The following is a 13,472-nucleotide window of genomic DNA, read 5'->3' on the forward strand; positions in this document are numbered from 1 at the left end:
TTATAAAAAAAATGTGGAACGAAATAAAACAACAATTTTCTGGTACTAATGGTTTCCTAGATACTCTTGGATAGGATTATTGAAATAAAATTTGAAATTTGAATTGATTTCGTATTCTAGATGCTTGAACCGTTGCTCGATTATTCCGTCTTGATCTGCGTACGCTATTGTGAATATTGGAGTCTCCAAACTGGGAAACAAACTACTGAAAATCTGCATCTCTGTCTCCATCACTTTCTTTTAAGGAACGAAACCTTTATAATCAATATCGCGTGCTTTTTGTTTGCCTTTACACTTTTCGTAAAAATACGAAATTTATTAGTTAGAAAACCAAACGCGTACTGAATTGTGACACTTGCCCGGGATAATATTTTGTCGAAAATTATTTGTTCCGTATTTAAACTACCCGGTGGATATGGGCGCATCAAATAATTTTTAAGAGGATAGGCTTTATCAACAATTAACACGTATGGTAAATTGAGATTTGAAGGTTGAATCTATTAATAATCTATTTATCGGGTTAGTTCTTATATTCCTAATATTCCTAATAGAATACCTAATAAATAGGGTGAAATTCGCCAAGTCCTCTCTTTTTCCAACTGGGTGCCTATTCTTAATTGAATAATATCTTCAGCTAAGAACGCACTTATTTCAAGGTAATATCGTGCCAGTTTTGAAAGGGAAATTTGATAAGGCTTTCTAAATACGTGCACCTCTGACGCCGCCGCCGTCGCAACTAGTCTAGCTGTGGCATACCCCCGCAAGTCACACCGCCCGCCGCGCCTCGCAACGCACCGCAAAACGCACCGCCAGTAGCTGTGGCCAGGCCCTTAGGTACATTTCTATGCGCTTATTTTAGTCGCTAGACGCTTCGCCGTTCGCACCGCGCGAATATTCGTATCGGCGAATGTCCCGTGGCCAGGCTGTTAGGTATACTTGAATAATAACACAGTACAGTTCGTTTCACGCAATTAATGGTGAATCTTCTTTTCGGTGGTTAATATTAAAAGTAACTAGTTACCTTTACTAACATTAACTGCATTGTTCACCATAGATAATAATACCTACATTATATTTAATGTTAGTTCACTTTGATGTACATACCTTGAAATTATGGCTTGAGATGCCCTGTATCAGTTAATATACTATATATAGGTCTACGGGTAATACTGATCAAAAAACTGAAAGGACAAATAGTGTTGTCTATAAATGTCTCTAATTTAATCTATAAAAGGTCATTTGAATTCTCATTCTATTATCTTAATTTCTTATCACTTGCTTAACCGAAACTGTATGTACCTACCTATTTAGTTATCGCAATACTTACGAATTTAAGGAAGATTTTTTTTAACCCGACCAATTTCACATCATAGTTCATTGGATTCGTTTGAAATCAAAATCGAAGTGGCAGTGCAAATTTCAAACCACATTCATCATTTTTCAAATAAATACTTTCAACATTACATAGTGCAGATGTGCCTAAAATAGTGCAGACAAGTTACTCTATCGAATAATTAAAACGCTATACAGTGTTACCCTTATCTAGTAAATATCTTTTATATATTGTGTACCGGACTGGTACATAATTATAGGGAACTTAAAACTGGTAAATTGTTTAGCTGTTATTCTAGTAATTTAAAATTGTAAAAAAGATTAATCACATTAATTAGATAACAGGGGAACAATTAACTTACAAAGAAATGGCTTCTGCAGAACTCACAAGTTTGGATGAAGTAATATCAAATTCATTAAAGGGTAAAGAACTGGAAGAGTTTAACAGAATTCACTATGGAAGAGTAGACCAATGTGCTTTGTTTATCAGTTCCGATGCTGCCCAAAAAGCCGCTTGCAATGGATTTGAAATAAAAGCTTATGATTTTCCTGCAAGAAAAGAAGAATGCAGGAAACCTCGCATTGTAAGATTAGGCCTCATACAACATTCTATTGCTATCTCTACTGATAACCCAATTACACAACAACGACTAGCTATATTCGAAAAGGTTCGAAAGATCATATCTGCTGCAGCTGCAGAGCAAGTTAATATTCTTTGTTTACAAGAAGCTTGGAACATGCCCTTTGCATTTTGTACAAGAGAAAAGCAACCATGGTGTGACTTTGCAGAACCTGTGTTGACTGGCCCAAGCACAGTTTTTTTAGCAGAGCTTGCAGTGAAGTATGATATGGTTATCATATCTCCAATTTTAGAACGAGATGATGTTCATGGAGACACCATTTGGAATACAGCAGTAGTTATCAATGAATTTGGAAAGGTAATAGGAAAACACCGTAAAAACCACATTCCAAGGGTTGGAGATTTCAATGAATCTACATATTATTTTGAAGGTAATACTGGTCATCCAGTATTTGAAACAAAATATGGTAAAATTGCCATCAATATTTGCTATGGTCGTCACCATCCACTCAACTGGCTAATGTTTGGTATCAATGGTGCTGAAATTGTATTTAACCCATCAGCAACAGTTTCAGGTTTAAGTGAACATTTGTGGGCAGTTGAAGCTCGCAATGCAGCTATAGCCAACAGTTATTATACATGTGCTATAAACAGAGTAGGAACTGAATCATTCCCAAATGAATTTACATCTGGAGATGGGAAACCAGCACATAAAGATTTTGGACACTTCTATGGCTCTAGCTATGTGACAGCACCTGATGGTAGCAGAACTCCAGGCCTGTCTCGAATTAAGGATGGTTTACTTATTGCCCAAGTTGATCTAAACTTGTGTCGCCAAATTAAAGACAAGTGGGGATTCACTATGACTCAACGCCTTGACTTATATGCTCAAAGTCTAAATGAAGCTATAAAGCATGATTATGTACCTCAAGTGGTACACAAGTAATAAAGATTCAATTTACCAATCATGAATCCTACAATTTTATTATAGTGTTACTGAACAGATCTGTTAATATTTGTTAAATCTGCTAAATTTTTAATTCTGTTTTAGTCTACTTTAATTTTTAGACATGGTGTTTCACTGCATTACAGATTTTAATAAAGATTATTAATTGTTAGAAAATGTTTTATTACATGCAATAGATTAAAATAAAACAATATTTTATAAAACATTGTGTATCAATGAGAATAATACAGATGTGAGTTATACATAAATATAGGGATTCAATTGGGACACATTTGATAAAAATAAATATGTATTTCACATTGTGTTGTCAACACCTGGGTTACTGTACTATGTTTATTGAAACTGAGGACCACAACATGTGCTGAATTCATTTGAAATTGCCTAATTTGTTTATTATTAATTACTACAATAATGCTTAGCTTGTCATGTTGGTTGAGGTTGACAGATATAAAAACACAATCTACTATTAAAAATTACCACATGTACCCCAAACCATTACTGTAAAATTAGTTAATCACTAAGCACTAATTTTCTATGCAGTCTTTGCACGGATGGCAGCACGCTTGCCAGTCACAGCTTGGAAACCAGATTTAATGCTAGCCACTGAACAACGAGACCCACATGTCTCACATTGAAGGAAGAATAATCTAGTATCTTTCTGTAAAATTGTATCAGGGGAGCGGCATGTATGACATGTTACATACTCTTTTATATACCGACGTAAAACATTCTCTATCTGTTTTTGTTGGAAGCGACCTTTGATAATTAGTTGACTGTTTCCATCCACTGAACCACTAGTACCCAATTCCGCCAGAAGAAAATCCAACAAATGCTTGGCCTGCCGATGCAAAGTTTTACAAATTTCCGTAAAATTGGCAAAGGAGGTTTTCTTTGTACCAATTCGGACTACTTGGGGTGGTCTCATTATGAACTTTTGCTTTTTACCAGATACCATGCTTGGGTTCTTTTCCCGCATAATATCAAATACTCGTTCTAGAAGTTCGTCATATGAGTAATCATGATCACTTCCAACCCATTCACCGTGCTCATCTTCCACATTTTCTTGATCTTCTCCTCTGACATCTTCTTCTGTGACCAGTTCATCTACATTTTTATCCTTCTTCCTCTTTTTCTTTTTCGTCTTAGTGAAATCTATATCCAAATCTAGATCATCCATTACTTCGTCTTCCTGCGCTTCCGGTTCTTCGGTTGGCGGTGTTTCAGGCAAGGCATTTTCTAATTCTCCGAGATTGAAAAATGTCTTCTTCTTTTTCTTTTTCTTTTTGCCAAAATTGTCTAAATCGAGGTTATCGTCTTCGGGCGCGTCGACGTCACCTGTATCTGCGGGTGTCTCCATACTCGTGCTCTCACCTTGCTCACCAGCAAGAGCAGCTTCTAAATCAAAACCAGTCTTCTTTTTCTTTTTCTTCTTCAACGAAGGATCAAATATCATATCGTCGTCCATGTTTACTAAAAGGCGTTGTTCTCGTAAAAGAAACTAAATTTTTGGTTAGAATAGGAGACGATTGAGCAGTATTGTAGAAGGCTAATGTCAAAATAATGTCAAAAAGTTGCATCAGATTCGTCGTTCAAAAATGTACCGTACCGTAATTTTTTTTTCTCTCGCAATTACTGACGTCTATGATATCTAGGCTTCTTTTAGTAGTCGTGTCTATACATAAACTAATATTTTGTATGGAGGGATGGCAACCGGGGATTGAGTCAGCTGACCAATAAATCATATTTAGATAGTAGAAAATCAAGATTCTATTAGAATGCAAGCATAAAATATTTACAATTATTTTTGATTCTGGTGCTTTACTCGTAAAGTACTATAAAATCTACTGGAGCATTGAGTTGATTTGTGGCTAAAGTCGCAACAGGAGAGAAGCAGGGCGGAGCTTAGAGTATATCATTTTGGAAGGTAGATTTTTTTCCTTCCGGAAAGAGTGAGTCACCTCTCCTACTTATGGAAAGTAGAAGAGGTGACTCAACCCAAATGACTATCACATTCATGAAACTGAATTAATTAATTATCAATATCGCACAAATAAGAACAAAACGTTAAAGAACTGTTTGTGATATATTTGATGATTTGATTTAAATGATGTATTATTTCTAAACTTTCAATGTAAAATAAAACAATTGAGTACCTTAAGACGATCTTAAACATTTAGCATTGAGTACCGTACTGTTTAGGTACTACTCTCAAATAAAGAGAATACATAAAAATTGTTCTAATTCTCAAAGAGTTTAGAGCATAGATTATACATTTAATATGTTTTTTTTTTTTTTTCTCCCATTTCTTGGCCTGCACGGCTTGTATTTAATATGTTTAGAGATGATTTAGTCTGTATTACTGCAGTATTACTGTGTAGACGTGCGCTAATCATGTTCGGAAAAGGATTGAACATGACATCGTTCTTTAGAGTGTCGGAACTAGTTCCAGTAAACATGTCCGCGGAACTGTTTAATTCCGCGGACATGTTAAGTCTAATAGCTGTTTGTAGCTGCTCAGTTCCGCGGACATATTAAGTCTGGTAGCTGTTTGTAGCCGTTTAGTTCCGCGGACATGTTAAGTCTAGTAGCTGTTTGTAGTGTAGCGAATCACGTATTAAATTATCATTAATTACACAATATTTTTCAAAAAAGGTATTATAATACAATTTTTTAAAAACACTATAAAAATAAATTGCCGCTGATGGCAATTATTACTATAATTATTATTTTGTAAGGTTTTTAATTTTAGGTTCATTGTTAGTTTGTTTCATAATTTATTAATGTACTATTCCACTTTGTCATAATTTCAATTAGTCTACTACTTTCATTATTTTTCAATGTATTGTACGATGCACCGGAAACTATAACCTATCAATTGTCTATTAAAATACCACGTTATTCTGATATACAACATATTGAGCTCGTTTTAGCTTTACAACCTTTTTCCCATAACCGAGATAACAATATATTTTATTTTCATTACGTAATGTAGCTAACAAAACTAGCGAAAGTGGTGAATGTTTTAAAATTCTCTAATTTTTTATTATGATTTTCTAAGAAATGGTCTACAAACACTTAAGGTTAAGTGCTCGTAAGAATGATGCATGGTCAAGGTCAAAATCCTAAGCAAAACATTTTAATTCATTCAACTATCGACTGTAACACGTAGGTCGTAGAACATAACTTCAATATTCATAAAAATGTAATGTGAAAGAACTCCACACGCAGTTGCATGCACTCGCTCCATCTCACTCCCTCGTATTAGCGCCATATTTCGCCTTATCTCTTTACGTGGACTCGTGTCGCTTCGGGACTCATTCGGGTGGACTCGCCGCGCCACGCCTCCGCGCCGCGCGATACCTATGCTCTAATCATGTCCGCATGTCCGTCATGTTCAACGCGTTCGTAGTTCCTGTATAACAGTACACTTGGAATGGAAATGGAACTGTCTGAACATGTTAATTTTGACAACTCGGATTGAATGATATAGTTCCATATGAGGACATAGTTCCAGGAACTATTTCGGTCCGGAACTACGCATGTCTATTACTGTGTATATCTGTCAAAGTCTCAAAAAGTCAGTCGTCTATAATTAACCTAAAATTAGTCAAAACGTCTAGTTTCCAAAAATAAAATAAGCAAATCAATTACCAATTTCATACTTTAAAAAAAATTAAATATAATTAAAAATTAAAAATAATTAAATTTTTATCGCCACTTTCTCTTAGGAGATATCTACATAAACTAAGAAACAAATAACTCAATAGGAATTCTGATTTATGGGTATATCGAATTGCAATTCGATATGCATATAATTAAATTACACCGATCATTATTGAAAATAAAGAATGCCATTCCAAGATACTCTACTATTACGGCTCTTGAAGAAAGTGAATACACCGAGACACCGGAGTATCCCCCTATACTGGATATGACTCGGGAAGGAAAATTATTGCGTCGAAGACAAAGTTTTCATAGCAAAATACAAGAACTAAACACGATAGAAGAGAAACAAATAGCCTTAAATATGCCTCGTTATTATGGATGGCACTGTATAATGTTGAACAATGATAAAGTTCCGTACAACGCAATGCCCTTAGTACAGTATTATACTAGGAGTCATTTCATACCGGTCGCTAAACTTCCGGAAGCATACAATGAAATCGAACAACAAGCTAGTAATATTCTTCAAGAAATCAAATCACAAATAGAAGATGCCATAGCTATTGAATTAACTGATGTTGAGTAAGTAATTGAAATTAGTTTAAAGTATAATTGTCAATTTACGCAATTGGAAAGAAACATGACATTGATTACACAAAAATATTTAGTTGGTTTGGTTTGGTTAAACTAAAATGCCTACTTGATATTGACTACTTGATACCTTCACAACAAGATCAAATGTGTGTTGTTTGATTAATTTATAAACCTAGATACAAGCTTAAGTTTATTATTAATTTATCAAGCATTTAAAAAAAATTTCAGGAGGAACTTCAAATTCTTACAAGATAAATCTATAAAAATGCAACAAGAAGATACAATTACAAAATGTGTTGTGAGACAAATAAACAGAATTATAATGAACAATCTCAGTGATAACTTGCCTCATATTTTGTCAACACAGGTATTTGATTTAATAATTACTTAGCATACATGGAAACTTTAGACCAAGGCGACATATAGACTAGGATAACAATAATTTTATGGGTAACTTTTTATAAGTAAAGGTTATGTTATGAGCATGTTAAAACATGCTCCTATAATTACAACTACTGTCAGAGAGATAAAATATTTCTAATGTATATTTGTCAGAATGACATTATACACCGTCCACAGGGACAGATGTGGCAAATTTAATTAATATTTAATTGAAACATGCTTTATCAATAGTATATTTAACAATCCTTCAATTTTTTCTTCAATTTTCCATATCAAAAGAGAATATTATAAAACAAAAATCTCCAAATCACTTTACCAATGATATCTATTGTATTGTATATTGTCTGTTACGTAATTTGAGATTGTGTATTGTAATAAGATTCTTAGAATATATAGTAGGCAAATGAGCAGTTTTGAGTAAATAAGCATCTCCAAATTTCATAATACTTTTAGCAAAAATCGTGTACAGTTGGGGATAATGAATTGAGAGCTTATGGAAATTCTTGGACTATTGTTATACTTTTCCTCCAGCATCCTTGAATCCATTCTCAACTACCTATTTGATTTTACCTACCTGTTTTTTTTTTATTCTAAGAAATACTTATATAATTTAAAAAAAAGTCGGAAATAGTTTGAAATCTATGATCTTGCTATTTTACTATGCATAGCTGGCAATATATTCTTAATTAAAATGAGGAACTGGATACTATAATGGAGAAGCTCAAGTCTAGCATAATTGATTACATGTATTGCCAATGTAAATTTACTAAGTTTTTTTTATTAATGAATGTCATTGTAGACAGTTGAACAAATGCACCATACAGTGAGTGGTTACCATCGCTCATGAAAGTCAGCAGTGTGGGGCCATTGCCAAGCTGTTGCCTTCTGATACTATAAATATATAAATAATGCAATATCAACTGATTCTAGCTGTGCAAGTTGATTATCCAGTTAATTGCTGTTGTATTCACATGATGTTTTTAAGTTATTTTTCAATGCTGATGTTTTTAAGTTATTTTTCAATGCTGGAGAAATTTGTTTTGCCTAATGCCAGTTCTAGATCATTGAAGGTATTTGATTTTATCTTGAATTGTCCTCTTTTTTTCTTGAAATGTGAATTTTATATTTTTACAATAATTTGCATATCTCTATAAGGTATTTTTCTGTCATTTGCGAAATTAATTCATTTCTTTAACTATGAAGTGATAGAAAATGTTATTCATGGACGTACGGTTCTTACTGTAATTCAGACCTGCCATATCTACTTCTGCCGTTCAGCAATTCTGCATTATGCTCTAGAAAATAGGTGACCATTAACACAGCTTATACAATCATAATTATTATTTATTACAGATTGATTATGATGCTCGTCATGAAGCATTTTGGCATATTGGTGGTGTTGATCCCCCGACTACAACAGTAAAATGGCGAAAAGAAAATAAATGGCCAAAAAGTACACATTATGAAAGTACAGATAGGCCTGTACAATATATTGGTAAGAATTAAAAAAATTCAATAGCAACGTAAAAATTAAATAACAATTAAAACTTGATCACATTCTTTAATTCAAAAGTAAAAGTGTAATAGTTTTTTTGTTTGCCTATCAAAGCGTAACAGATGAATTTAACTATTTTATGCAGAGTTCCATGTGCTACAAAGCTAGTAGCAAAGCTGCCACATCTGCAAGGCACTAGCTACTCTTGAATTATTAACTGTCCTTTGGAGCTCTGTGCTCGGGCAACTGTTACTAAATCCCGCCTCTCCTGGCTGAGCCTTTCCTCACTCACCTGTCCTAGTGAAACTGGAAAGGCCACCAGTAATCCCTCATTCATAAAAAAGCAAAGCTGTATGTACATAGCATATTACTATACTATTTACTATATAATAAAATTTCATTCCAGACAATTATTTCATTATTTTGTTTTATAACTTTGTATTATCAAATTCTTGATACCAATTGCCAAAGTTATAAGAACACTTGTATTTAAATATTTAAAAATTATATTTATTAATATGACTTATGTGTTTCTGCATCTACCTATAAATAGTGGTCACTGACTACTTACCGTTAGGTGGTCTATAGACCATAATGAGGGTTTACGACCTTCGGTATTAAGGGAACGGGTGACGCTAGGTGAAAAAAGAAAAGAAATAGATATCATAAAGCCCTTTTTTTAAATAAAGTAATTATATACAAGATATTTAATAATCTTATATAATGATTATCAATTATTGTACATATCTAGATTTGGTAGTCATTTTAATGATATGAGATGAGTAGTATTATAATTTCATCTAAAGTACTATTAATATTTGTTTAAAAAGCTAATGACTAGACAAAAATAATTGAATTACCTAATTTTCAAACTAGGGTCACCAATACTAACTCTGAGAAATCGCCACCCACTAAAGCCGCTGATCCCATATAGCGAAGCAGAGAATCCGGCATTCAAAGTTGATAAGTTTACGACTATACCTGGCAGTGTTGGTTACTTTCGTGAATTTCGTCATGGAACCAATATACCAGGTACGTTCTTTATTTCGTTATTTAAATGTGCGATTGAGTAATGTTAAATTAGGATTATCAAAATTATTGTAGGATCTTTATTTTATTATGTTCAATGAATGGAGAAACTTCTTTTTTGTTTTTTTTTTAATATTTTTATTGTCTTTGTAAGCAGACGACCATAAGGCCCATCTGATGGTGTGTGGTTCGGTAATAGACGTCAGCAATGCTAAGGGAACAGCCGAGTCTTTGCCTTGGCATTAGCTCTCATATTGGACCTGGAAGCGGCGTAAAATTTCCGCCTTTTCTCTGTAATGTTAGGATTACTGGCTTTATTAAGACTCCAAGAACCACCACCTCCACAGATGGGTACTGCTGAAGTACGTGGTAAGTCCCCTCTTGTACATGCTCCAACAGAGTTGAACTGTACAGGCAAGCGTAGATTCGGGTACAACCCCCATAGTCTACATGCATCAACAAGAGTTCAAGACCTACCGGTACCCCTACTAAAGGGCATAGAGATTGAACCAAGAATTACTTCACCTTGGGGCAGGTCGAAGTTACAGATACCGCGGAGACCGGCATCGTTGGTTGTCAACTATCACCTCGACGTCCCGATCAGGAGTCCTCGGAGTAGCGCCGCGAGTCTTGTTGTAGTGTTGACCCCGGGAACCCCCCTACTCAGACCGGGTTCTGACCTCGGGCGGATATCGAGTTTCGGGTGTGAGAATGTAGGGAAGTCGTTTAGTGCGGTAGCGTCCTAAAAATAACCTTGGGCCCGCGGTTCGGAGTCGCGGACCAGTCCCACATAAAACGCGCGCCCCCAGGCACGGGAACTTCGTAGGAGGTTCGGCCCACGGCTCGAAAAAAAATATTCGAAGTTACAGTTGATGATGTCGCACAATTTCTGAAGATATGTAATAAAAGAAAATATGGAAGAACGATACATAATAAATAGTAGTAATAGCAGCTCGAGAAGTACGATATCGCATGCCCTTGTAGACTAACTTTTAGTTGAATAGATTAACATAATAAACAACTTATGGTACACAAAATTGAACCTAATTTAAACCAATATTTTGAACTAATTCACTATGATGTACTCAAATCTCAGTAATCTGTATTTTAATGTTAATTTATTATTTTATTTTATACGATTTTAATTTTTTGTATTGTTCTAGGTTTTTGGCCAGGAGATATAGATGAATTCGGTTTATTGTCATACCATGGTCGTGGTCATATACTAGACAGAAAAACGTCATTTGGCGAGCAAGATAATATTGAGGCGTTACACTGTCAAGCAATGAAAGCTAGCTTTGGTTGGTTATTAGCTCAAGCAAATTATCAAGGTTTCACCACATTCAATGATTTGACGTACCCACTTGTGACACAAACCGTGATCACTAATGGTAAACTTTGGTCTTTGTATGCATACCAATTAAATACAATTGTTATGCATAATGATACGGTAGACAGTAATCCCAAACATAACATATGTTTCGGGACGAAACCTCTTCAATTGTATGAAACGATTGAGAATGGAAAAGTGCTTGGTCTGAATGAAGACGTCCTAAAAATGTTACTGCAGTTCTACATGAATGCACCGGCAGAGCGCGATCATGCAATGAAACCATATTTAGGTAAAGACGAAAAGGTGGTAGCCGATATTGAAGATGACAATAGGCGCTGTTGGTTAGAGGAGAGGTACAAGTATTTAGTGTCTAACAGACCCAAACATAGTCTGATACCTGAAGTCTACCTTTGGGAAAAAATATACAAGATTCAACATAATACAAGATTCTTTGAAGCGAAAAGGAGGCCATTTGAGCGTGGAATCAATCCCTTCAATAGAAGATTAGATGATCATATATCACCTTACATACCCAAAGTACTCAGGGAATATCCCAGAAGCAAAAAGAAGTTTGAAGCAACATACTACCCTGAAGTTTGAAATCATCGTGAATAAATCGTTTAAAGTTACAAAAATAAACAAAAAATTACTAGTTTGATTTAAAAAAATTGTAAGATTATAATTTCCATCCCATTTCTTGAAATCTTACAAAATTTCAAAATTACATTGCTAAAAGAAACTGCCTAGTAGTATCAGACCAAACTGTCATTGCCAGTCAAAATTGAAATCCTTATAGAAATCCTTCAGACACAGCCTACTGAGCTTCTCGCCGGAACTTCTCAATGGGTCGCGTTTCCGATCCGGTGGTAGATTCTGCGAAGCCCTGCTCTTGCTAGGGCTACTGTGAGCAACGTCCTAAGTTACAGCCTCGTGAATTCAACTACTCGTCGGTAAATCTAGCATGGCCCCTAAGGTCACTAGAAAAGGTAGAAAAAAAGAGGCTACCAGAATAAGTAGAGAAAACATAATTCATGAAGCGGTTTTTTTTGTAAAATGCTTTTGATAGGTCGAGTGCTTACCATAACGTTCTTACATAATTAGCGTGTTCCCGTACCCGATCTTGTAGACCGAATGATAAACAGTCGACGTCGCCCAAAGCACGTCATTACGGATCCTCCCGATCCATTAACGGTGCTTTTAGGCACCACAAGCACCGGTCACCGTCCTCGTCGACGAAGGGCTCGACGAGCGAATTAGCCCATAGACACAAGCCACTGAGTTTCTCGCCGGATCTTCTCAGTGAGTCGCGTTTCCGATCCGGTGGTAGATTCTGCGAAGCACTGCTCTTGCTAGGGTCAGTGTTAGCAATACTCCGGTTTGAGCCCCGTGAGCTCATCTACACACATTAGGGTGAAACTGAAATAGCCTCTCAAGGCTATCAGCATAGGTAGAAAAAAAAAAGCGTGTTGATTGGTATTTTTATTGTCATTTAAAAGGTTTTTTTTATTGCCCTGGAAGGCAGACGAGCATACGGCCCACCTGATGGTGATGAAGTTTTCGACTTTTTTGGAACTCCCTAACCGTGGCCGCCACTAGCTGATTTGGCCTACGCAACAGCCAGTCACCGTCGACACATTAAACACATTCTTGCAGATCGACCCGATCAGCTCTCAGGGTTATTAGACGTTTCTAGTTCTAACCCTAGGAGCACGCGTAACACAGGTCACCGTGCTCATCGAAGAGTTCGACGTGAAACTAGCCAATGGCACCAACTCGTTCAATTTCTTGATGGTTCTCCTTCGCAGGTCGCGTATCCGATCCGATAATATATGCAAAGCAGCTGTTTTTTTTTGTGATTGAAGGATTACTGGTGGCCCTGAGGCCTTTCCAGTTTTACCAGAATAAGTAGCTGTTCTTGAGTTATTAGTTCTCCTCCGGACCAGTTAACAGAGTTAACCACATCGCTCCTTGCTGAGCTCGTTCTCGCCCAACCGACCCGAAGTTGGAAAGGCCTCCGGGCCACCAGCTATCCTAAAAAAAAAAGCTTAACTCACATACAGCCAAGAACTATGGAAGC

The 13,472-nt window shown here is 35.7% G+C and overlaps 3 protein-coding genes across 3 annotated transcripts; 2 read left to right on the forward strand and 1 right to left on the reverse strand.

The window, feature by feature from the left end:
- Window positions 1-1,314: 1,314 nt before the first annotated feature.
- On the forward strand, window positions 1,315-3,035 carry LOC114240245 (beta-ureidopropionase pyd3). The gene has a single exon (XM_028170706.2). It carries the CDS (start codon window positions 1,701-1,703, stop codon window positions 2,856-2,858), a length of 1,158 nt encoding a protein of 385 aa, XP_028026507.2. The 5' UTR covers window positions 1,315-1,700; the 3' UTR covers window positions 2,859-3,035.
- A 37-nt stretch (window positions 3,036-3,072) lies between these two features.
- Window positions 3,073-5,112, reverse strand: eIF2beta (eukaryotic translation initiation factor 2 subunit beta). Its single transcript, XM_089736360.1, has one exon. The coding sequence runs from the start codon at window positions 4,342-4,344 to the stop codon at window positions 3,412-3,414; it is 933 nt and encodes a 310-aa protein (XP_089592486.1). The 5' UTR covers window positions 4,345-5,112; the 3' UTR covers window positions 3,073-3,411.
- A 1,132-nt stretch (window positions 5,113-6,244) lies between these two features.
- Window positions 6,245-12,063, forward strand: mRpS30 (mitochondrial ribosomal protein S30). Its single transcript, XM_028170711.2, has 5 exons — window positions 6,245-7,124; window positions 7,365-7,503; window positions 8,892-9,033; window positions 9,910-10,065; window positions 11,226-12,063. The coding sequence occupies exons 1-5, from the start codon at window positions 6,685-6,687 to the stop codon at window positions 11,993-11,995; spliced, it is 1,647 nt and encodes a 548-aa protein (XP_028026512.2). The 5' UTR covers window positions 6,245-6,684; the 3' UTR covers window positions 11,996-12,063.
- The last annotated feature ends 1,409 nt before the right edge of the window (window positions 12,064-13,472 follow it).

The sequence above is a fragment of the Bombyx mandarina genome, chromosome 21, assembly GCF_030267445.1.
Source record: "Bombyx mandarina strain Sakado chromosome 21, ASM3026744v2".
Taxonomy (NCBI): domain Eukaryota; kingdom Metazoa; phylum Arthropoda; class Insecta; order Lepidoptera; family Bombycidae; genus Bombyx; species Bombyx mandarina.

What these genes read in the sequence shown, in the direction of transcription:
- LOC114240245 (XM_028170706.2), top strand. Translation starts at nt 1,701, where the DNA reads ATGGCTTCTGCAGAACTCACAAGTTTGGATGAAGTAATATCAAATTCA.
- eIF2beta (XM_089736360.1), bottom strand. Translation starts at nt 4,344, where the DNA reads ATGGACGACGATATGATATTTGATCCTTCGTTGAAGAAGAAAAAGAAA.
- mRpS30 (XM_028170711.2), top strand. Translation starts at nt 6,685, where the DNA reads ATGCATATAATTAAATTACACCGATCATTATTGAAAATAAAGAATGCC. An exon ending in CTCATATTTTGTCAACACAG is followed by an intron (nt 7,504 to 8,891) that starts GTATTTGATTTA and finishes TATTTATTACAG; the next exon opens with ATTGATTATGATGCTCGTCA. An exon ending in TCATGGAACCAATATACCAG is followed by an intron (nt 10,066 to 11,225) that starts GTACGTTCTTTA and finishes GTATTGTTCTAG; the next exon opens with GTTTTTGGCCAGGAGATATA.